The sequence below is a fragment of the Coturnix japonica genome, chromosome 3 (assembly GCF_001577835.2).
Source record: "Coturnix japonica isolate 7356 chromosome 3, Coturnix japonica 2.1, whole genome shotgun sequence".
NCBI lineage: Eukaryota > Metazoa > Chordata > Aves > Galliformes > Phasianidae > Coturnix > Coturnix japonica.
Window position 1 is genome coordinate 43,163,370 of NC_029518.1, and position 22,948 is coordinate 43,186,317.

General features: G+C 44.0%; 1 protein-coding gene and 1 long non-coding RNA gene across 5 annotated transcripts in view; one reads left to right on the plus strand and one right to left on the minus strand.

The window, feature by feature from the left end:
- Nucleotides 1-15,751, plus strand: part of UST (uronyl 2-sulfotransferase) — a 151,553-nt gene extending 135,802 nt beyond the window's left edge. For 2 of the 4 annotated variants that reach the window (XM_015858145.2, XM_015858142.2), the window contains 3 exons: nucleotides 7,741-8,020; nucleotides 13,989-14,048; nucleotides 14,553-15,751. In XM_015858145.2, the coding sequence (XP_015713631.1) occupies nucleotides 7,741-8,020; nucleotides 13,989-14,048; nucleotides 14,553-14,559 (347 nt within the window). In that variant the 3' untranslated portion in view covers nucleotides 14,560-15,751. Of the gene's footprint in view, nucleotides 1-7,740; nucleotides 11,909-13,988; nucleotides 14,053-14,552 lie in introns of those variants that run through there. The other 2 variants (XM_015858143.2, XM_015858144.2) reach the window with 2 other exon arrangements.
- LOC107311564 lies at nucleotides 14,014-22,031 on the minus strand. Its single transcript, XR_001554146.2, has 3 exons — nucleotides 21,717-22,031; nucleotides 20,273-20,359; nucleotides 14,014-18,365 (listed from the first exon to the last, which is right to left on the minus strand). It is a non-coding gene; the product is annotated as an uncharacterized LOC107311564 (long non-coding RNA).
- Between the last annotated feature and the right edge of the window lie 917 nt (nucleotides 22,032-22,948).

Consider the following 22,948-nt stretch of genomic DNA (forward strand, 5'->3'; position numbering starts at 1 on the left):
GTCTACACTCTGGGACAGCAACGACTCAAATCTGTGGTATAGGCACATAGGTTATCATTTATTTCTGACTCTTAACTCCTTAGAAGAACTACTTAAAATATTTACATATTGTTTCTGTGGGTTTTTGTATCTCAAGTTTCTGCATTTTCATTAATTATTTGTAGCTCTGGTCCCATCCTCACAAAAAGAATCTAATAGAATTAGAAAAGGTACACAGCAGGAGCCAGAGATGGTCAGAGATGCGATGAATGACTTTCACAGTGTATGGGAAACTGGTAATCACAGCCTGAACCTCTGATTAATCGGCTGAGGCAAGTTTTGGGTCAGCTGTGGGAGCACAGGTGAGAGTAATTCAGCTGTGCTCCTGGAAGGGGTGGAGCCTGACTCCACCTCCTCTAGACCTCATTTAAGGGCTGACCAACTCTGAAGCAGCATCTCTTTGAGATTGCTCCTTGGTGGAGATTGCTTCAGCATTTTCCAGCAGACTGAAGGCCTCTATTGGGTGAGTCTTTCCTTTAAATAACCTTTTGGATACTTATCACCACCTCTCTTGTGTCATCTTTGCATTATTGTCACTGTGCATCACTGTATACACAGGAAAAGAAATTTAATGAAGTGTGACCTCTGATTTTGTAAAAGAAACAATCAAAGGAAGGATATGCTATATAGGAACAAAAGAATAACTGTGCAGGGAGATTGATTGCTGAATTTCTCAAGGAGATCATGATTTCTCAGGGAGAATCAATGTTGAATGATTTTAAATAGACACAAGGGGTTGAATTATTTTGATTGTTTCCTTTTTAGCCAACAAAAATAGCATCACCTTCAGAGGTTGGTGACTTAACCACATCCCTGGGCAGCCTGTTCCAGCTCCCGGCTATTCCTTTAGAAAAGAAATTTTTCATAATATCCAACCCGAACTTCTCCTGTGGTGCAACTTGAGGCCATTTCCTTGTTTTATCACTGGTTATGTGGGTGAAGAGGCCAACCACCACCTTGCCATGGCCACAGGTAGGGTCACTTGATCATCAAAAGAGATCAGGTCAGTCAAGCAGGACCTACCCTTCGTGAACCTTCAGCAGCCTCATAGCTTTAGCCCTGCTGAAACATTTCACTTCGCCTTCTAGTCTGAGAGGTAGGGAGTCAAGACATTCCCTCCTTGGGAAAGGCATGGAGTGAGAATTGCATTAGCCACACTAGGAGATTACTCTTCTCTCTCAGGACCTTCAGTTAATATAATTCCCCTTATTTTCAGCTTTCTCTCTTGCTGAAACCAGTCTGCCTGTGTTAAACAACGGACCCTTTTCCTCGGTTTTGGCCAGAGGAGGAAGCTTTTGTCCCGATACCCTGGCAGCTGGCCAAGGCAGGCGGGCTGTGGGCCAGGAAGGGGGGTGAACTTGAAAGGAACAGTGTGTTGTTTCTGCTCTTGTAGCATTCTTCTTTTTTTCGCTAGTGCTTCAGTCCCTGGCTGCCTGCAGTTGCTCATTATACACAAAAGAACCTAAGGGAAAAAGAGAGAATTTTCTCTTGACCTTCTTTGGCTTTTAATAATAAGATGTAAAGCAATTTCAGGGCTTTGAGTTTTCTATGTGGAGACACAGGAGAAAATCATAGAGCCAGTAACTTTCTCACATGGGACAGGAGAACTGATACCTTCTTTTTTTTCTGCATTTTAATAGCCATTTTCATTATGTTAACATATCTCTTCCTGCCCTGTTATACCACATAAGTGCTGGCTTTACCTTGGTAATGCTTACATTTTATTACAGGGCACATAACTTTTGTGCTTTTGTTAGTATGTGTATTTTTGTTCTATTTTTTCACTTCAGTAATTATTGCAAAGCAATGAATAGTAATATTCATAAGAACAAGGCAGATTGGAAGGGGCAGCACTGAAAATTAATTTTTAAGATCGTGTAAAAAAAAACTTTTAACCTAGTGTTGTTTCACATTCCTTCAGGGCTTTATATCGCAGGGTGGTGGGCTTTGAAGTGCCAGTGACTGGAATTGGTAGTAACTGAGGTGTTAAAACATCTTCCTAAAATGACGTTCAATTAGGTGTCTCAGAGGGCCTGACAAAAAGGATTTCACAAGCAGCTTGGAAGCTGAGACATGAAAGACTGTAATATGCATCTGTGAACGACTTAAATGAACCACTGGACCATTTAGCTTGGCTTCTTCTTTGCTACTGGCCACTCAATTTTTCCTACTTTTGCACAAAGATCAGTAACTTGAGTTGCTTAAGTCAGTTGGATCTGATGTAAAATATCAAGTGACAGCGAATCAACCCATTTTTTCTTTCATTTTGTTCTAGTTATTAGGCACTTTCTCCACTAGAACTCTGGCTTCAGCTACTAACTCTTTAGTATCTGTAGTTTTCTTACATTAAAGTATGTGGGTGCTGCAAACAAGTCACTTCTCAATCTATTATTTGGTGAACAGCTGAACAGAGCTGACCAAATGTATCTCCTTTCTCTGAAGTGTTCCTTCCAGCCCTGATATTCATTCTGAGGCTTTTCTCGTATCCTGTCTGATTTAGGATGTGGTTACAAAGCTGAATGCTATACGCCAGGGTTGCACTCATCAATACTATATATGGAAATAAAGACACCTCCACGTCACTCGATTCCATGTAGACATTGTAAACTTGCACTGCGTGCCTCTTCTACAGCTTCTCTTTTGCAAACACAAATCACAGGTAGCGCTCTGCAGTGACTTGAAGCACAAAGATGAGATGTCTGCTTGAGGTTCTTAAATCCCAGGCTATATTCCTGTTTGCAGATTTTCTGCACAGCGTATCTGTGGTGTAGCTTTTCCTGCTCAAGAGCTCAGCTCAGGTTTGTCACTGCAACTTTCTCTTCCTTCTGAAAAAAAAAGAAAAGGAAGAAAGAAAAAAGCGAGAAAACAGGAATATTGGTAGTATCTGCCTAACTTACTGTGCATCTCTGTTCACAAGTGATCTGTAAGAATCTACTTGTATGTGGTGGTTTTGTCAGATGGTCAGGCTGACTGCATCCATTCAGTAATTCTTATACAGCTATAAAAGATACATCAGAAATTTCATATGAACTGCAAACCTAGCAGTTCTCTCAGCAACTTGAACTAGAGAATCCTGGCATTTCCTTTGCAGATGACTTTGGTTTTGGCACCTCCAACTCTGTCTCATTCCGTTCACAAGTTGCTAAACAGCAGTAAAAGTACCTGACCACATTCTCATACCAATGGGGTTCATTTTCAGCTTTTTGGGGTTTTTTTGGTTTTTTTTTTTTCTTTTCTATGTTAGCTTATCTTGACTGGGAATGCGACGCATAAATTGCAGCAAATAAAAGGAGTCTCTTAGAAGATCCTGTTGAGATTTGTTATCTGATCATGCATGAGATAAAGCACGTTTTCTGGCTTGAGCAGCACCAGAGGCAGTGCGCTATACTGGCAAGTTAGCTGAGGTGTCCCATGCAGCTGGAAATCTACATTGTTGCATCCACAGCTTTGAACTGGTAGAGACAAAAGCATGGTACTGTGAAAAGTTTGGAAAAGAGAAGCTGGAAACTGCTTGATAAATACTTCCTGGCTGGAGAAGAGACCTCAGAGAGTGGTAGCTGTTTAAAAAGTACAGAGAGAGAGATATATTTGTGTTTCTGAATGTGCTGTAAGGCAAGTGTTTCGTAATAGTGAAATAATGCCTTTAAAAGCTTAAGTAGTATTTCAGAGCACTGTTGGATATGTATCACTGTTACACTGTCCAGTTCACAGCCAGGCCAGTGCGGTGTTTACCTCTACAGTATGTTCTCAGCAAATGTTACTTGCATACTACAGGAAGATGTTTCTTTTGTTATTTTCAGCCTTACTGATCCAGAGTATTTTTTTACATTTATTGCTAATGTTTTCTTTTCCCCTTTTCCCCTTTCCTTGTTGTCATTTGGTGCCACACCTCCTTGCTATTTACATCCATCAGCATTTGTAGTTGATTGCGTGCCTTTCAGAATGCCACTGTGAGCTGTTCCTGGGTAATTTCTTTTTTGGCTTCCCTCCATTTTCTCTGCTAGGTTATCATGCTGTGAGCTTCCTATGATTTGTCTATGTTAATATTAATAATGAAATCGTATTAGGTTAAGAGTGATGTTATTCTTCCCTCTGGTTTCCTTATTCAGAGAAGTGGTAATAAAGTAGAAAGTGAACTGCTGTAACTGTCTCACCTAGTTCAGACTGTCACTGACAGCAATGATTTTGCAGTGTCTGCACTAATTGCAGCCTGGTGTATTTGCTCCCAAGATACCTGTTTGATAAGCACGACATCAGTTTTGCCTAGAACTGTAGGTCTCTGAAGTTCTGGGTGTTCTTGCTACCAGAAATCTCTCTGCTCAGAGGCACTTGTCCGTATCTGACAATTAAGAGGTGTGCATGAGATTTCCTTCCAACTCTCTGGAATTGAGTTGTCTTCTGTCATGACAGAAACGCAGTAATTTAAGATGTAAATGCTAAAACAAAGCAAATATTACTTGTGAGCCTAGCATAACTGTCTTCAATACACACACAAACGTTTAATCTTTATCTACATGTTAAATCTTATACCTTATTTTGTTAATGTGGGTAAGTGAGAAGGAATTTAACTTCTATTTCCAGTCCCCAGTGCATAAAGGCAATAAGAAGGTTAATAAGTGGGAGCCAGAGTATTTCAGACAGGGCTAGTAGATGCTGTAAGTCGAGTCACCACTTACTTTTTCACGGGCTTTGTTTTTCAATACCTCATCTCATCTAGTGACTACAAGAAGCCCTGGTGCTGAGCAGTGCAATCCAGCCATGGTGTACAGCCTGGCTGCTCTGCCCATCTTTCACTCTGTTGGAAAGGCAGCCTGCAAGTGAGAAAGCAGCATTTCCTCTGCTCTCTCAAAAACATCCTTTCCCTGATGTCCTTTAGGAGTCCAAATGAAAAGTTCAAGTTTGAGAAACTAGTGAACTGGGCCTGAATTTTTTTTTGGCTGAGCTGCAGTTACATAATTTGAGGGGATATAATTTCTAGCACAGCCATCAGAGTCCCATTTTAGTGCCTCACCAATACTTGGAGTGGCACGGCAGGCAGAGGCCCTAACTGGTCTGTACATCACGTCTAACCGCAGCAATGTACCTTTATTTCCATTGACAACCATGGAGCAATAGGTATGCGTTGCAGCTCAACAGAGTGCAACTGAGATGTGGGGCCTCCCTGCCTGGCTGCAGGAAATGAGCTTACTCTATCTTTGACAGCCATCGTGTTCGCACGGCCCTCGGGCAGCAGGCCTTGGGGCAGGGCTTTCCGCCTTTGCCTTTGGGTGGGAGAGCACTACTGCATTCACCCACAGCTCAGGAGCACCTCTGTATCATGGTATGGCAGAAGGCATAGCTCAAAACCTCTCTTTTGAGGTAATCTTTAGGATCGTTTTGTCTAAATATGGCAATCCAGGGTTTTTCAAGCCACAGACTGTAAAAAAGTCCTCAGTTTCCTATGGCTTGGATTACTGCAGTGAATAACACAGATTTGTAAATTCAAAGGGGAAAAAAAAACAAGTGAGAGTTGAGAAAGTAGCAGTAAATGTTCATCACCTGGTAACCCAGAAGTATTTAATTTTCTTCATCCGTATCTGCGTATCAGTTTAGTCTTCACCACATTAATGCAAGGCTTGAGCAGGCTGTACTGGGAGGTTCGGTTGCTGTGTGGTGAATTCTTTTTAGTAATTCAAAAGAATGCCAAAAAAAACCCACCACTTAAAAAATAATAAGAAGAATAACCCTAAAAAGTGAATAGTGTTGTTTGCTGCCCTCCATATGGTTAGCGATCTCAAAGGTCATAAAGTGGGGTCCTTCGGTAGGACAGCTCAGTTTATGTAGCGTATGCAGATTGTTATTTTGGCTTTAGGCCAAATCTGCATCGTTTTTCCATCGTGCTTACACAATGAGGAGAGGTGTTAGGGCGATTTCAAGGGGCAGTTCTGTGATTTCATTCATATTTGTATTAGGGAACATTTCAAGAGCATTTAAGATTAGAAACCAATCTAAATGTGTTTTAAAAAAAAAAAAAAAAGTGAAGTTGGCTTGTTTGATCAACGTGCTGAGCCTGAGGCCAGGCACAGTCCCTTCTGACAAGCAGCGTTTTGCAGGACTGCAGTTGCTGATAGTTACACTGAGAGGCAACTGAGAGGTTAGTCCTGCCCGTGCTGGTCACCCCCCACAAAAACAACCCAGCACCTTTCACCTTGTCATCATTGGCAGCACTCCTGAGCCAAACACAAGTGCCTCTCTCTGCTGGAGGGAACAGCCACCAAAAGGGAGCCGGGGCCTTCAGAAGTGGCTTTTCCCAGTTAGAGTCCTGGAGGGACCATATAAATAAAGAGCTTTTTCCAGCGATGTAAAAGGAGTTTTCTGTAACAGAAATAACCTACGTAAAATAAAAATGCAGTTGGCAAGTGGTGTGAAGACTTAGACTTAATAAATGAAATATTTAGTAGTGTATATTTGCTGCTGAGTTTATAAAGAAAACCAGACTGCAGTGCTGGTGGAAGCTGCCAACCAAGCATCAGAATAAGGAATTTCTTGAAGTGCTACATCATCATAAGATGGCTCAGGCCTTCTCACCCAAGTAGTACAGCAATCCTTCCTTTGAGCATGTTTGTCTAAGGCCCATCAACAACAACTTGAACAGCTAATTAATAATTTTAGAAGATGAGATGCTTTTTAGTCTATTCAGTCTATGGGTTTGGGTGGTGTAGAAGAGAATAAGCTTTTGAGGGGTGCTGTCTTCTGTAGTATTAATAAATGAATGGCTTTCTGTTATTTTCCTTCAGTTTTTTTCTTTACTCTGGAGCAGGAAAATGTGTGAACATTGTCTGTGTGTTTATAGGCATGGACACCCTAAGCTATATGAGCATTAATCTTATCTAATGGAGACAAAGAATTTCATGTTCAAAAAACCATTCTCTTTTCATTGTATTTTTCCTGTGTAACCTGTAATTTCTGTCTGGAGATCATCAGTGCTGTGTTCACTAGGTGGACATCTTGCATTGCCTGTTGAAGTAAATAGCTCTGCCTTTGCTTAAAGGCAAGAATTGCTCAACAACTAAAACCTTGGTGTGTTAGCAGCACTGGTTTTTTTTTTAATCACAAATCCAATAACATAGCACCATATCAGCTCCTCTGAAGAAGGAGGAGCTCCCTCTGAAGCTGAGGGGAGGCTTCATGGCAGCCTGCAGCTCCCTGTGAAGGGAGCAGAGGCGCAGCGCTGAGCTCTGCTCTGTGTGACAATAACAGGGCCTGAGCGAACAGCATGGAGCTGTGACAGGGGAGAGGCAGCTGGGGATGAGGGAAAGGGTTTGCACCAGAGGATGGTGAGCATGGAACAGGCTGCCCAGAGCAATGGGCATGGTCCCAAGTGCTGAAGTTGAAGGAGAGCTTGGACGCTGCTCTCAGGCATAGTTTGATTTTGGGTGGTGCTATGTGGATCCCATGATCCTTGTGGGTCCCTTCCAGTGCAGGATATTGAGTGAGTCTCTGATTCTGTCTGCAGTTCCAAATGCTATGTGTGAACTAGCCATATTTAAACGTCTAAGCCTAACTTCAAATCAATAAAAATATTTACATTACGAAGGAGGCGGATTGAGGTCATGTGTACTAGTAATGCAGTACGGCCGTGCCTTAATGTTAACCAGAGAAAAAAAGTTTACGTGTGGTCTCATTAATCAGTACCTGCTATGTTGCTTGTTTTCTTTACAGAACATAGGAAACTTGGCAATCTGACTGTGACAGTGAAAAAGACCGTCCCCTCTCCAGAAGCAATACAGATCCTCTACCAACGTATGAGATATGAATATGAGTTTTATTACTATGTCAAAGAACAGTTCCACCTCTTAAAGCGCAAGTTTGGACTGAAGTCTCATATTAGGAAACCACGTCCCAGACCTGAGTTCTTCATTCCTTCTCCCCTGGAAACAGAGGAACCGATAGACGATGAGGAAGAAGATGATGAAAAGTGGCTAGAGGATATCTATAAAAGGTGATGGATGGAAGAACTAACCTTTCTCTTCTGGTGACCCCTCAAGCTTTCTTAAGATTTTTTAATTATTATTAAAAGTAATTCTTCAAGAAACTGAGTTAATGCACAGCAGCATTTAAAACAGAACAAAACACGATGTTCCCACGTGCAATGGGGAGATACCAGGTTTTGTGGGTTCGATGTTAATAATACTATGTTGGCTCCATAGGTATCTTGCTGTAGGGTATTTCAAGAGAGAATTATCTGTTGTCTATCACAAAATAACTTTTGGAGTACACCACAGTCTTCTGGGCATCCGCAAAACATGAAATACATCGCGCTGTATTGCAAAGTGGATTTTACAGATCCTAATCTCTCTCTTTCTCCAGAAGCAAGTCGTCATTGCATAATACTGTGGCATTAACTACCAGAAATGAGAAGGCAGTGAGCCATTTGGGAAGGGTGCCTCTCTGCCCTGAGAGCACTGGTATTCATTCCAGTGATGCAGTCAGAGCTTTTGCCATGTGCTCACATCTCGGGATAACAGGCTCAAAACTGGGTTAGACAATGGCTTCTGAATTTCTCAGTGTGGGAGGAGTGAGTCTACTGTTCTGGCAAATTAATGTGAGTGGACAAAAGGCAAGTTACAGAAGCTAGATATTTTTGGTAAGTCCTTCTAATTCATACAGTAAAAAAAGTTACCAAGTCAGTGAATGGCAAGAATGAAGAATTTGAAGAGTTGGGACAGGTGATATAAACCATAGTTTTATTTCTTACAGCTAAGTACAATTCTATTAGATATTGAAGGAAAAGATGCAAGGCATGGTTTTTATGTTCAGGAAGAGTATTTGTAGATATTTAATTTTTATTATGGACCAGAAATCCAAAGAGGTATAGAAAAAAAAAGTCACTCAGTGAAAAAAACTTAAAAGAGATGGAGCTCTTATTCAGTGTATAAGTGTTGTTTCTGTGGTCACAGAATTGAACTGTTCTTGTATGAAGCAGAGCACAGCTGTCCCTACAGGCATCTGCTTTTGGGATGGCTAGAAGTAAAATTAATAGAAAGGATACGCGCAACCTCTCTAGTTGAAATACTTCAGAATTATAAAACAAAAAGAAGCAGCTTTATAAAATTGTCAGCTCAGTAATGCATTGTTGCGGGATGCACTGTGAAAGTCTGCCCTTGCTGGTGACTACAACTAGTACTACCAGACGGTAGGAAGTGGAGCGGTGGAGGCTGGGATCAGAAATGGGAGTAGATCCCACATTCAGTGTCTTTGAGATAGGTGTCCTGGGGCCCCTGGTGCTGGTAGCACAGAATTGACGTCAGTAGTGCTCAGGTTTCTTAATGAGGCCTTAGCCTTTTGCTCAGAGGAAGCTAACCAATAGAAGATAACAGCAATAAGCTCCTGTTCCAGGGCACAGGAAAGCAGCTCCTTGCCAGGATGAGGCCAGTCAGTCACACATCAGGAGCCAGGCTGCTGTGTCTAACTCACTCGTATCTTCTCAAACATCTGCTAGGTCATTTTGGCTTCCTGTTCTACAGCTGCTCTACAGCAGTGTGACTTCTGTCTGCAAGGTCACCCTTCGGTGTGAACTAAGAAGCAAAAGTTATCTTGTGATGGACAAGGCGTATAAACTCAGGCTAAGCTCACGTGTTTTTTTGAGAGTTTCCTCTGCCACAATCCTGCTGAGAGCCAATACCAATTATGACCTGTTTCCATCACCAGTCGGTCTTTACTGTACCTACATGCAGAGGGCAAAAATAAAGTGTGTAATCATTGGATTGGATGTTGTGTTGGGGGACGTGATTTAGTGGGAGCTATTGGTAATAGGTGAACGGTTGGACTGGATGATCTTTTAGGTCTTTTCCAACCTTGGTGATTCTATGATTCTGTGTTAAGAAAAGGTGTTTATTTACAGCAAATGCTACAAAGAAAATTCTATTCTCATTCACATCCCAAGCTGGTGGTAGAAATACGGTACCATAAGGGAGTACATTAAAGAAAGCTGAAAGTGGCATGGATAACAACTAACCTATTAGCTAAAATATGAATCTGCTGCATTTTATATTTTAAGTGGTTTCTATGAAATTACATTGAAAGAGTAATGATTAGTTTACACACTGTGGAATTGTTATATTTTGGAAAGAAAATTAATATTCTCACCTCTCAGAAGTTCCATTTGACACTTTTTGCCAACGCTGTAACAGAGTAATCAGTCACTTAACACATTCCTGCAAGTTCACTGCCGCTTACTGTTAAGTCTATTTTTATCTGTTTATTTAATGGCATCTTCAGCCATCACTACTTATAACCTAAATACAAAAACTGTTAAACAATTTACTTGCTAGGTTTTAATGTTGTTGTATTTTTCATAACAATTAACCTGGCCTCTCTTCCTTGAATGGTACTTGATAAATTTATCTGGCACACAGCATCTAAGATTCCTGGTCCTACAGCTTACTTGTCTGTCATTAAACGCATTTTACGTAATTGTTAAAGGTACGCGTGAAGCTGGTTAATCTTTGACTTATTTATTGAAACTTTTCGATACATTCCAAATTTAAGTTGCTCAGGAAGAAATTGATTTAAAAGATTATATTTTGATCTGATTAATGTTTCTTATTCAAAGAAAAACATTGTTTTTAATGCTTCAGCCCACAACAGCTTTGTAGGAAGTGCCATGCATGTACGTGTAAATCTTTGTTGGGGGAAAAAGGTGGGTGCTTGGCATTTATGAAGATAAGAAAATATATGTGTATTTCAGCTTAGCTATAAATGAAAGTAAGTATGTTTTGGGATGAAATATTCCTTAACTTATTCACTACCATCTCCTGAAATATAAATAAGCCATATGACTCTATTTTTCGGTCCAGCAATGGTTAAAAATAAAACTTGTGCATTTCTTCTTAGCTCCATAGTCTGCTTGCTTACACTAGTTTCCTTGCCTGGGTGGACTGGCTGTGGGGACGTGTGGAATGGCACCTGATGGAACAGGACTTTATACAATGTAGTTTATTATCTAAAGGTTGGACTTTAGCAGTGAGGTTGGGGCCGGTTGTTCCTGGGTTATTTTCTGTGTCCCAGACTGTCCAGAGGTGTGAGATTGAAAGCAGAATTATTTTGCTCACCAGAGATAGATGCAGTAAGTTCCCCAAAATACCTTGTGTCATCTACTTCATGGCTGCTAAGTAAGAAAGTCTTATGTTGAAAGGAAACAGATTGGTTCCCATACAGCATGGTACTTGACATGGTATTTGGTGGCCAGGCTGAAATTCTCCAAAAATCCTAAGCAATGCTATAATGCAAGTGAATATCAGCCCACTTGCTCTAAAGAGAGAATCAAGCACTGGTAAAAAGCAGCATTCTGGAAAAAATAAATAAATAAATAAAATTTAGTTTCAAGTTTCAATTGCAGTGACAAATAGTGCCTTTTTTTCTCCTGTTTAGTTTACTTCTCTTCCACGTGTATTGTTCTGATGGTGTATGGCAAAATCAGAGTATATAAAATGTTTTCTATTTATATGTGTAGAAGTACCTCAGGAGAACTCAACGTACGTGAAACTGCAGATATATTTGAGGTGTTTCCATTTGTAAGTCTTTACCACTGTGCCGTTCTAATGAATTGTTTGAGTGTCATAAAATGCAATGGTACGTAGTATCATCAAGACACAGAATTACCGATTTTCAACATTGGAGACCAGGTCTGTGGGTATTAGCCTTTGAACTCCTCCTCCTGTCATATTTGATGCAATAAATAAATATATTTAATACAAAGGTACATTTTTTGACTAACAAAGGAAACCACACTGAATGCCAACTTGGATGTTCTTTATCAAACTAAAAAGCGAGGTCTGCCAAAGAATAGAACTCTCCACCTTATTACAAAAATAAAGCTATGTAATTCGCAGTTAAGGGTAATGGTGCTCTGATCTTTTCCTCTGTTTTAAGAAAGGGAACATCTGTGACATTAGACTATTGCCTAAAACAACAGCAGTAACATTTTCGAGAGCTAGAAGGCTGTAATACAATACCACCGCATTCTTTCTTTTTTATGATTAAGGAATCGGCTTTTATTGCAAAGATTTGATCAAACATACAAAATCTTGTCAATCTATCTGTTTGCATGAGCCAAGACCAGAAGTAGAACTGAGTGCTACATAGAAGTATCTTGTCAGCAGACTTGAATGGAAAATGTCTTACCAAGGTTCAGAAGTGGCTGCTTACCACTGGTAGCATTACTGGGACCACTTGTGCTGTTACACCACAGCATCTCTGGGGAGTGTTTGCGGAATCAGGCTCTGACTAGGTGCGCAGAAGTATGGTGTGAAGTGCTCAGGAAGACAGCTCAGTGAGAAAGAGCCACCGGGGGAAAAAAAAAATGCAGTGTTAGAAGTAGGTGGAGGGAGTCTTATTTTGATGGTCAAAGGCTACATTTCAGTTTTCCTCAGCCAGCATAAACTAGCTGCTAATGTCTCTCTTGCAACCAAAAAATTCTCATAATTTTTCATCATTTTGTCCAGAAATTGCACTGCAGCATGAAATGAACTTCAAAGATAAGTTGAAAGCTTTTGGAAATAGGCGCATGCTATGGAAGCACGAGTGTGCCATAGTGGTTTGTGTTGTGGCAGTAGTGTGTGGGCCTGCACGTGTCAGGAGCCCTGGAGTGGATTGGGAATGGGGGAGATTATCTGCAAATAAGTATTTGGCCTTTCAGACACCATTAAATGGTAAGGTTTGACCAATGGTATATTTAGATGTGAATTTTGAGTATAAACATGTGGATTTCCTTTTCTGAGTGCATAAAGGAGGAATGCAAGTCTGCTTTTGCATTTAACTGATTGTAGTCAAAGTTAGCCGTCATCTACGGTAAGTAATAACACCAGTGTCAGCTAGGCGTGGTAGGAGCATGTTTTATCTTTCACCATCTTACAGTTCCCATTCTGGTACCCAATGGGCAGAAGGGAGAGTAGCAAAGAAACCTGATAGACTGTGGGAGAATCTGTGCTGTGAAAAGCAGAAATAGCAGTAGATGCAGGCAATGCTGTTCAGAGTTAAGAATAGCAGTCTGAACACTAGGATGATATAGAGCATCCAGCTGAAGTGTCACACAGAATGCTCACTCTCCTTACATGTCTTGGGCTATCTGGAAAACTTGAGACCGTGACTTAAATTGAAATGCTTCTTCAGATGTGTTTTGTATTCAGATAGTGTTCCTTTGGCTTTTTCTATTTATTTCTGGATTGCTACCTTACCTAAAATTCTTGGCAGAGTATGAGCGCATAACCTGTGCTTGTATCTGATGCGCAGGAGCCAATCCAATACAAAGATTTCATCCTTCAACAAAACTCTTCAGGGTGCTGGTAAGCTGAGTGAAATGAACGTGCATCAGTGAAGGGGTGCCTCAAAGGAAAGCATTACTGCACTTTTCAAATGCCAGGACAGTACATGAGACTGTAGATAACGTCAGGGCTCATGGGAGTGCTGTCAGATAGCAAAGGGCAGTGGCATCTACCAGTTTTGAACTGGGATTTTTTTGATTTTTGACATTTGATTGCCTCCAGTTCAAATGCAGGAAAGATGCAGAGGCTGTTACAGTCTGTGCCAGATGCAAAAGTCCAGAGCATGGCTTTCCATGGCACATGGGGATTTCTCCGTTAGGAGCCTCCTGTCTAGCTTGTGTGGTGAGAAGGAGGGAAAGGAGATCAACTATATGATTGTTGTTCTCTTCATTTATTCCCAAAAGAAGAAAAGGCCCATAAGATCACACTAGAGAGATCTGCTGGAGAAGTGATAACAAGGCACCTATGCATCCATGAAAAGCAAGTCTTTCCTGTTTTACAGTCTCCATTTGTTTTGTGTTTGAACAAATGATATATCTTGTTGGTATAGTTCCCGAAGACTGTCTGTGTAAGGTATTTCTGCATGAACCATATGGTCCGAGCATCTTGGAAAATGATTAACATCTTTGTCCTTTTGATCCACAGTGGAGGTAAAGAAGTGCTGTTATCCCCATTTCATACACTGGGAATGGATACAGCCAGTGGGTAAGTGATATTCCCAACATTGCACAGGAAGGTTGTGAAGAAAACACTGATGATAATTTAGTCAAGTATCTTAGCCCTTGTACCTTCTTTCTGTCTAATGTTGGTCCTGGATTTCAGAAGGCAAAACAAGTATTTTTTAGTTTACTTATCTTTTTCCTAAAAATTGCAGAATTCTTAGTTAACAACCTAAATATGAAAGACTTTTCAGCTGCTAGGCAAATGTTTATGTCCTTTTGGGACAAGGGTTATTTCTAATCTTACATATTTTATTGCACAACAGATAGCTGCAGAAATGGCGTGGCTGTATGTTAGCTTTGTGTTTGGGAAAGGTGATCCTGTGGTGATAAGTAGAGATATGAGGATGGGTGGGTGGATGAAATCACATCTGGTGGAGTTAGTCATTTGTAAGGATATAGTAACTTCTTCTCCTGAAAAGTCATCAAATCTGTTTGCGTATGTAGTCTAAATTGTTTTTTTGTTGTTTTTTTCCTTTGTTTCCAACAGTGCTTAGAAGCCCAGAAGATGAAGCAATGGCTTTCAGCCACCAGCACCAGCATGGAGTGAGACAACAGACCCTGCTCTGCTCCCCACACCGCTGGCTTGGTGTGGGGCACTGCAGGCCCAGCAGCCTCCAGGCAGGGTTCAGGCCATGTGCCTCCCTGCAGACAGGCTCAGCACTTGTCCCTTGCCCAGCCTTGCTGCCTTGCCTCAGCAGTGAGCTCTATGGAAGTTTTCCCTGTGTCTTCTGGGAGCACCTTCAGGATGAGTGAACAAACACGGATGTAATCCCCGCTCCTCTGCAGAGTGCTTTGTGGAGCCGTGCTCTGACCTGTGGTACTGGGGCAAAGATGCTGAGGTGGAGCCCACTCTGGAGGTGTCACCTTGACCTCCGCTCCAGATCCAGTTTCTGCACTGTGTACTTTAGCCAGCCGTGGCCTGCTTCTGTAGAAATAACTGAGGCTTAGCCATGTCAAATCTGTCCCCTCTGGCTCGGGGCAGGAGGATGAAATGTGCTGGCTGGTGAGAGCACCAGGGTGCAAACAGGTCTCAGCAGCACCAACCCTTAGATGAGAACACAGGCAGTGTTAGCAACAGCCCTGGAGGCTGGTGTCTGGGGAGAGTGAGAGACTGGAGCCGCTTTCTCAGTTGTAGCTATCTGGTGGGCATTTCTGCCAAATCTCCTTTGGACAGCTTTCAGTTGGAACTATCAGCACTGCTGTGGGAAAAACCTTTCTTCCCGCACTTTTTGGGATGGAAAGCTGGCAAGCGAGGCCCGGCAGCACCTCTATTTTAGGGAGGCTGGGGCACTGGGGAGGAGCAAGGCAGCATGGGGCCTGCTGCTTGGGGCTGAGCTCCAGGCTGCCCCTCACACAGGGCCACACTGATGGAGGACAGTGTGGCTCCTCGAGCATGAAACTGAGCTCCTCACAATGGGTTCTCTTGTCCAGAAATTCTGTTGTGAAAGCTGCCTGAATTCTCCACATAGCTGAAGCTTCCCAGCAGGTTTTGCCCCCAAGAGCGTGATGTGGCCCATCGGTGCTGGCTGGAAACCAGGCTTTCGAGTGGCTCCACAATCCCACCCTTGTCAGTCACGCCACTTTGGTCTGTGCATGGGGCTCTTTGTGATAAATCTCACTGGAATTTGGAAACTGTTCAGCAAATTTGACCTCTGCTTTGTTTTATAAATATCACAGTGTCAAGCAGCATCGTGCATGCCTTATCACTCAAAAACTGGGAGAAGGGGATGGAATTATGATGTAGTCAGCTCTGATTTTCCAAAGCAATGTCTTTTGAGTCAAAGGAAAAGCTCTGGGCTTCTTGGAGCGAGAAGCAAATGTCATCTCTGTCTGGGGGAAGGGGGCTCTTCTGTAGCCTCCTCTGACCCCACACATGCACGTACCATCATCACCCCAAAGGAACCTAAGGTGTTTTTGTGTGATGGCAGCCAGCTCCTGTGAGAAAGATGGTGTGAGAACTGCCCCTTTTCTCTGTTCTCACCACAGGAAGGAAAAAAGAGGCAGCAGCAAAACCTTGTCCAAGACCAGCTCTGATCAAAGCTAAGAACTTCAAACTGCTTTGCAAAACAGGCAGAAAAGTGTGAAGAAAAACCTACTGGATAATCCAGAAATTCTAGGGTGAGGATGAACAGGGAAAATGCATCTAGCTGCTGGTCAGTGTTTTTTTAGGAGAGCTGCATCCTTTGCTAAAGTGAACGAGGTCAGGCCCTTTCTTCCCTAAAAAAAAATGCACGTGGTCCTGTGGTGTCCTCTCCCGGGCTGTGGTGTGGGTAAGTTGCAGTGTTGGTCACAGCACTGTCCCTGGTGTGGATAAGCACACAGAAGCACGGCAGCCTCAGGAGCCCTGTGCAGCTGGCGGCCCAGCCGGCTGCTGAATCGCTGTGTGGCCTGGCCTAATTGCTTAAAGCTTTTGTGCTGTGAGTGCTGGAGCAGAGTATTTATCTACTCTGCAAAACTTTATGGGAATTGGTGCTGTTTTTTAGAATTCCTGAATAACGTAGATCACAATAGCTGTGGCAGAGCCAGGCTTTGTGGGCTCAGATGTTTGTGATGGTTGTCTGATTCACATGCGGCCTGCGAAACCAGTGCGTCTGATTCAGAGAGCAGAGCTTGCCCCTCTGCCCCCACCAGCCTCAGCAGCACATGCCCTGCACCCGCTGTGCCCCAGGCTTCCACCTCCCTTTTCCAGCACCTGGAAGGAGCCAAAAGATGCTTTGTTGTATTGGGGGGTTGGTTGCAGGCTGATCTATGGGAGCCTGGTGCTGAGGTTGAGACTGCACGCCTTGATGTCTGGAGTGTTGCCTCCCTCCCTCCCTCCCCTCCAGTTCAGAGTAGTTGAAACAGCCTCCTAAAGTGGAGGTGCCACCACACAGAGCATGGCAGGCTGGAGAACTCACATGGAACAGGAGTGGGCTAGAAGGCCCGTGTGTGGCCCTGTTGTTAGACAGGTGGGGTATGGGGGGGAGGTGAAAATAGCAAGGCATAGAGGACAGATGCTCTCCATCCAGGTGCTAAAGGGGCTGGACAGCCACAAGTAGAGCTCACAGTAAGGAGCCACATCCACCAGCGCTGCTGTAGGCACACTTCTTGCAAAGCCTTAGCAGTGTGTCCAGGTGATGCTGCTTAAAGCCTCGCCAGCTTTCAGGTGCTGGAACCTACCCGAGAGTAGCTGAGCAGCTTCTGAAATCAGCGCAGAGCTCACGCTCCACAGAAACACACACCGAGCTTTCAAAGAATGCATCTGCCCGCGGGAAAGGGGAAAGGCAAAAGAAGGGCTCTCATGTCCGGAGGCGGATATCTCCTCGGGCAGGTACAGCCGTCCCGCCCCGCCCCAGCGGGCGCTAGGGGGAGCCGCCGCCGAGGCGATGCGGGGCGGTGCGGGCCGGGTGCGGCGGGGGACCGTGTCCCGCTGGCCGGTTCCGAGAGCGCCGAGGTGTTGCGAGGTGCTCCCTCTCGCAGCCCTGTGTCAGTTATTTTGGTCAGGATGGCACGTGGATCCCGGGACGGGGGCACAGAGAGATTAGGTGGTTTAAATCTTATGCCTTGGGCCCCTCTCCAAGGAAAAGCTGCTGCTGACTTACAGCTGTCTCGTGCTCTCTGTGGAATGAGAGGGAAGTCCATTCAGTCTGGTGAAAATAAACCCACCATCATAGCTGGCATTCTCGTTGGTAGTCTCAGTGCGGAGGCCAAGGATTTGAGGGCAGTGACACATGAGGCATCTCACTCCTAAAGAGCTCGATCTGGGTTGAAACGTGTCATCAGAAAAGCATGAGGAGCCTTGCGCTCCCGCTGTCAGTACAGTGCTTGCCCTCTGTACACAGACCGGCTTTCCTTTTCTGTCCTGTCCGTCTGGCACACAGCACGGGGACCATTTACTGTACATTCACGTTAAAGGAGAAGCACACCCTCTTTTCTCCGCTGAGCTCAAGGACCTGTCAGCCCTGCACCTACTGCCTTTCCATTGCCATTTGCCCTTTTCTACTGCAGGGTAAAAGGCTGCACCCAGCCTTGTCATCTCCCCTGTATCTGTGCCCCTCCCTGTGCCTCTCCTGCTTGCAGCTGGGTGCCTGTAGTGCCTGGATGCAGTGAGGGATGGGCAGGCCCTGTGCCTTGGCATCACCGTACATGCCACAGCGCAGTAGCAGCCATTGTGTTGGCTCTCCTAATGATGACCATGCAGAGGCATGAGGGACACTTCCAGAGCATGCCAGCCCCACAGCATCATCCCAGTGAGCACCCGTCAGTCGGATTTCTGTGAAGGAAAGCACTTCTGTTTTCTGGAGCGCTGCTGGCTGGAGAGCTGCAAAAACAAAGCAAATGTTTTATTTGTTGCTCTTCACATCCCTTACAACTAAGCTCCTATGAGATGCTGAACAGGAATTAAGCCTCATTGAGGCCATCACCGGCCTGCCCCAGGTGCAGAGAGCAGCACAGTCCCACAGCTCACAGGAGCACAGTAGCCACGTGGCTTGTGTGTGCTGTGCCTTCCTCGTCAGCCCAGGATCAGGAGTGAGTCCAAAGGCCATCCCAGGCAAGAAGTGCTGACTGTGATAAGGATGATGTGAGAAAGCAGAAGCTTTCATCATAGATGCCTGGAGTTCTTTCTTTGCTGTGTTATCAACGGGTCTGAGAGGTTACACAGACTCCTCATAAAGTCTGTTTTGAATGGTTTTGTACTGTTTCCTCCCAGGTTCATGTGATACAATAGACATAACGGCAGAGCCTGGCACACAGGCTGCATCCCGCACCCTAAGACTAGGAGGTGCAGGGAGTGGGCAAGACAAAGGCCGTTCCACCCAAGGGCTTGGAACGCACCAGAAGCCCACCAGAAGGGTTGTTACCCCTCAAGACTGATTTGCTGCCCTACATTGCCGCTGCAGCGATCTCATGTTTCTCAAGCACTTTCTGGTGGAGCCCAATCCAGCTGTCAGTGCCTCTATGGGTTAAATTAAAGAGGTGCATCACTCTGGAAATGACCTGTGATCTTTTTAGGTTAAAGAGCACTCTGAGGGAAAAAAAAAAAAAAAAAAAAAGAAAAAAAAAATTAAGTAAAAGAAAAACACTAAAATAAGAGTCTCCAAGCTTTCGCAAGCAACTCTGGGTGGCCCAGTTTGAACTCTTCCCCTTGCAGCCACTGGCATAGGTATTCTCTTGATACCGCTTCCACATACTGTGAGCCTTCCTCAGAGCTGAGTGCGCTGTCTTCTCACTCTTCAATTAAAACAAAACCTAAGGATGGAAATCATAAAACACGGCAAGGCCATGCAGGCAGCTCGTCGGGGTCTGCAGTGCCCAGCTCCTGCACACCTTCCGCTGAAGGATGTGGAAACGATTTTAAACTCAATGGTGCCAAGAGAAGGGAGGGGGATGGGAGGCAGGCACAGCTGCTGGGAGTCCTTGGGTGAGGAAGTTGAAGATACTGAAATTAGAGGCAGGTCTTTCATGCCGCTGATTAGCTCAATGGAATGTCACATTTTGCAAAGAAAGTTTGCTTATCAAGCTGCAGATTTATTAAATGTGTTCCAGACTTGCATTGCTTCATTCAGGTTTAACAGAGCTGTAATACTTAAGATGCCCTTTAGCAATTTAATACTCTCTTGTACAAATCATTGGAAAATTTAAAATAGAAAAATATGTCCAGGCTTAACTGTAAGAAGAAGGGGAACTCTGTACAAAAACAGAGCAGAAAGAATGCATGGGTAAAGCTGAGTATTACTGAATATCTTACCACATGTACTATTCTGCTGAGTTATTAGTACACGCGCTCTGATCCGCGGGCCAAAGGAGGAACTAGCAGTAATAAGTTACAGAACAACAGCTTTTGGCATCGGGGCTGGAGACTGGCATCACACCATGCCCAGAAATTACTCCTCAGGAAACACGTTTTATAGATTCTTTGCCTTCAGTGAGTACAAATGTGGGTTTCTTCTTTAAGGAAATGAAAGGCAGTTGTTGGTCTTGCTGGCTAGAGGCAGGAAGTACTGCTGTCAAACATCAGACAACTGCTTTCACAAAAAGAAAAGGAAAAGGCGGGGGGAGGGGAAGGGATGTAAACGTTGAATTGGTACATCATTAGGACATTAAAGACACTATTTGTTGGAGACAGGGAGGGCAAGCCTGTGAAATGCCTCGCTGCTGCATAATTACTTGTGAATATAAACACATCCGCATAAACATATTTGTGCATAAATATTTTGGGCCACTTACCATGTGCAAGTAAGCTTTTCTGAGGCTCTGCGTGCCCAATGTGTGCAGGGATCCCTCCCAGTTTAGACAAGAGGATGTTATTTAACACTGTGCGCGCATGTGGGAAAGAAGAGAAGGGCTTTATTTTGCGGTAGTCAATTAGAGCGCTCGACATTTGTTTTTTTTAAAGAGTAAAGGCTCTTAAAGCAGCCCGCCCAACCAATTAGCTGCACTACCACTCATAATCCTGAGCCTGCAGCTGCCCTGCAGAGGGCTGAAGCAGAAGGCGCAGCAGTGCCTGTTGTACCCCACCAGGAGACCTTCCCGGGACAGAAGGAAGTGGCGAGCACATCTTTCTGAGGGCAGGGCTGAGACACAAAGCTGTACAACACAACACTGCCCAGCAGCCACTTCCAGGGGCACCAGAAAGCTGTGTCACTCAATACATGGCTAGCGTGTGCTGAGCCAGAGATCCAGCAGCCAGGGTGAGTCAATGGCATGCACAGCCCACAGGACCACATGGAGGCTGGGAAGAGCCAGTGCTCCCAGGAGACAAACACACTGCGAGTATAAGGGCAGCACGATTAAGGATTTGCCAAAATTCACAAACAGAGCTAAGCAACAGCTGGGCCTTGGATCTCCCCTCTCCTGCTCTTCTCACACACTACCAGACCCTGAGCCATTTTTAACAATTATCGTTGCCTTCCCCTGGCGACCTCACACTAACTCTTTCCATACTATTTAAGGGCTGCAGGCCTGGAAATGACCTCCTGAATCACTGATCCCAGTCCCGTCTAATTGGAGGCAACCGCATCATATGATCCCAGTCAGAAATGCCTCAAAGTGAGAGGGTGGGAGAACATGTAATGATTTCATCCTTCCAAATTCCAGAGGCAACACCCAAGCATTTGTGGCAGAGTTTGTCTCTTGCTCAGACGTTGTGGGAAGACTACCATTGCCTGTTAACAAAAGGAGTTTGTGCTGAAAGGTGTTTTTGGTTTGCTTGCAGCTTTCTCAGTGTGACTATGGCAGTGCAAGTGAGATGGGATCTGAATGGAGCAGCCACTCATCTCTCCCACCATGTACAAAGCAACTGCATGATGCACTAAGCAGCAGCTTGCCAGGAGAGACCAGGAGAGCCTGCTAGGCCTCAGAGAGCGCTATTGAAACAGAAGCTGGTGCAACTTAATGAAGATTGGCAAGGTCGGGTGTATGGTAACAGGGCCTAATTTAAGCATGAATGTGCTAGCACCTCTGCTTTGGAAAGGCAAATGTTTCACAGCCTCTGGATACACGTAATCTATTTCCCTGAGCTGGGATGGGGGGCTTACTCCTTATTCTCCATTGTCTTCCATCTCTCATTTTGCAGCACATCCTGCAAAGCAAATAGTCTGGAAAGAGAAGAATGGATACTTGCAATAGCTCCTGACTGTAGGGTGTGGGCTCTTGCAAGAACTGGACTCACCCAGGTGTAACAAGGCCCAGCCGCATCTTCCACTGTGGTGTGGCAGAAACAAGCAAGAGGAGCCCTGGATTTCTGGCCTTCCTCAGAAACAATCCCTTTGTACTTCTGTCTCCAAAGAAGCTGCCAAAATACAATGGTAAACAGCTACATGTTAAAGAACAAAGGTCCATTAAATATCAAATAGTGTTTTAACTTGCTCCAGAATGCAGGGATGAAATTCAGTTTCCTGTCACCACTGAATTGTGACAAGCTACTTGCAAAAGTGACTTCAGAGAAGCTGACACGGTTTCCATAGCTGATATCTAAAAGCTATTATCTGCAGCAGCAAAGTGAGGATAGCAAGCAAGAGAGACTCTGTTGCCAGGAGTAGGCAAGAGGAATCACATAGCTGAGATGTATTGAGGCTGATGATCCAAATAGCTCAGGGGGGTTCAGTCCCATCTTCACCAGATGCAGAATATGAACTCAGTAAAGCTGCTTTGTCAGGAAGAAGGAGACAGATTATTTGTGTGCATAATGTGGGTCTCTTCCACACTAATAAGCTGCTGCTATCACTGTACTGCAGGTACAGGTTATTTCACTTGCATCTAAATTTTAAAATATAGAAGCAATGTTCCTTTAAGTCCTGCTATTTAGGGTGGTGTAGATTAGTGTAGAAGTGTAGATTAGTCCAGGTTTTGGATTTGGGTTGAGAAGAAGTGTAAACCCTTTCTGAATAACTGAGCAGTCCTACAGCTAATGGCTTGAGAGATCCATCATTCACAGCAAGGGGAAAATGACTGATTGGTACAGAGAAGCTCTTCATAATTGCAAGCAGTTCAAGTTGTCATTCATTGCAAGGAACTGCACTGCCAGTGGCTTGGGCACATTTCGTACATCAGAGCATGCCCACAGGCAGCCAACTTGCTCAGGGTTATTTTTCTCATTTTATAAGAACCTGGAGTACTTGTGGGAGACATAGAGAGAATCTTTTGGATCACACAGAAATAAACAGAAGGCTTCATCCATTTCTGCTGGAGATATATCTGGTTATTTCTCCATGTGGTTGTGTGAAATTTCTTGGCAAAGTTCAGCTCCTAGGAAGGATATTATAGAACAGATTCTGCTGCAACTGCACTGTGTAAAGAGATATTAAAAATAGACATAAGTAAGAATGGCAGGTGTTGGTAGCATCAGTCTGTAAGTCAATTACATGTGGTTTCCATTAAGATCATTCTTCAAGAAAATCAATG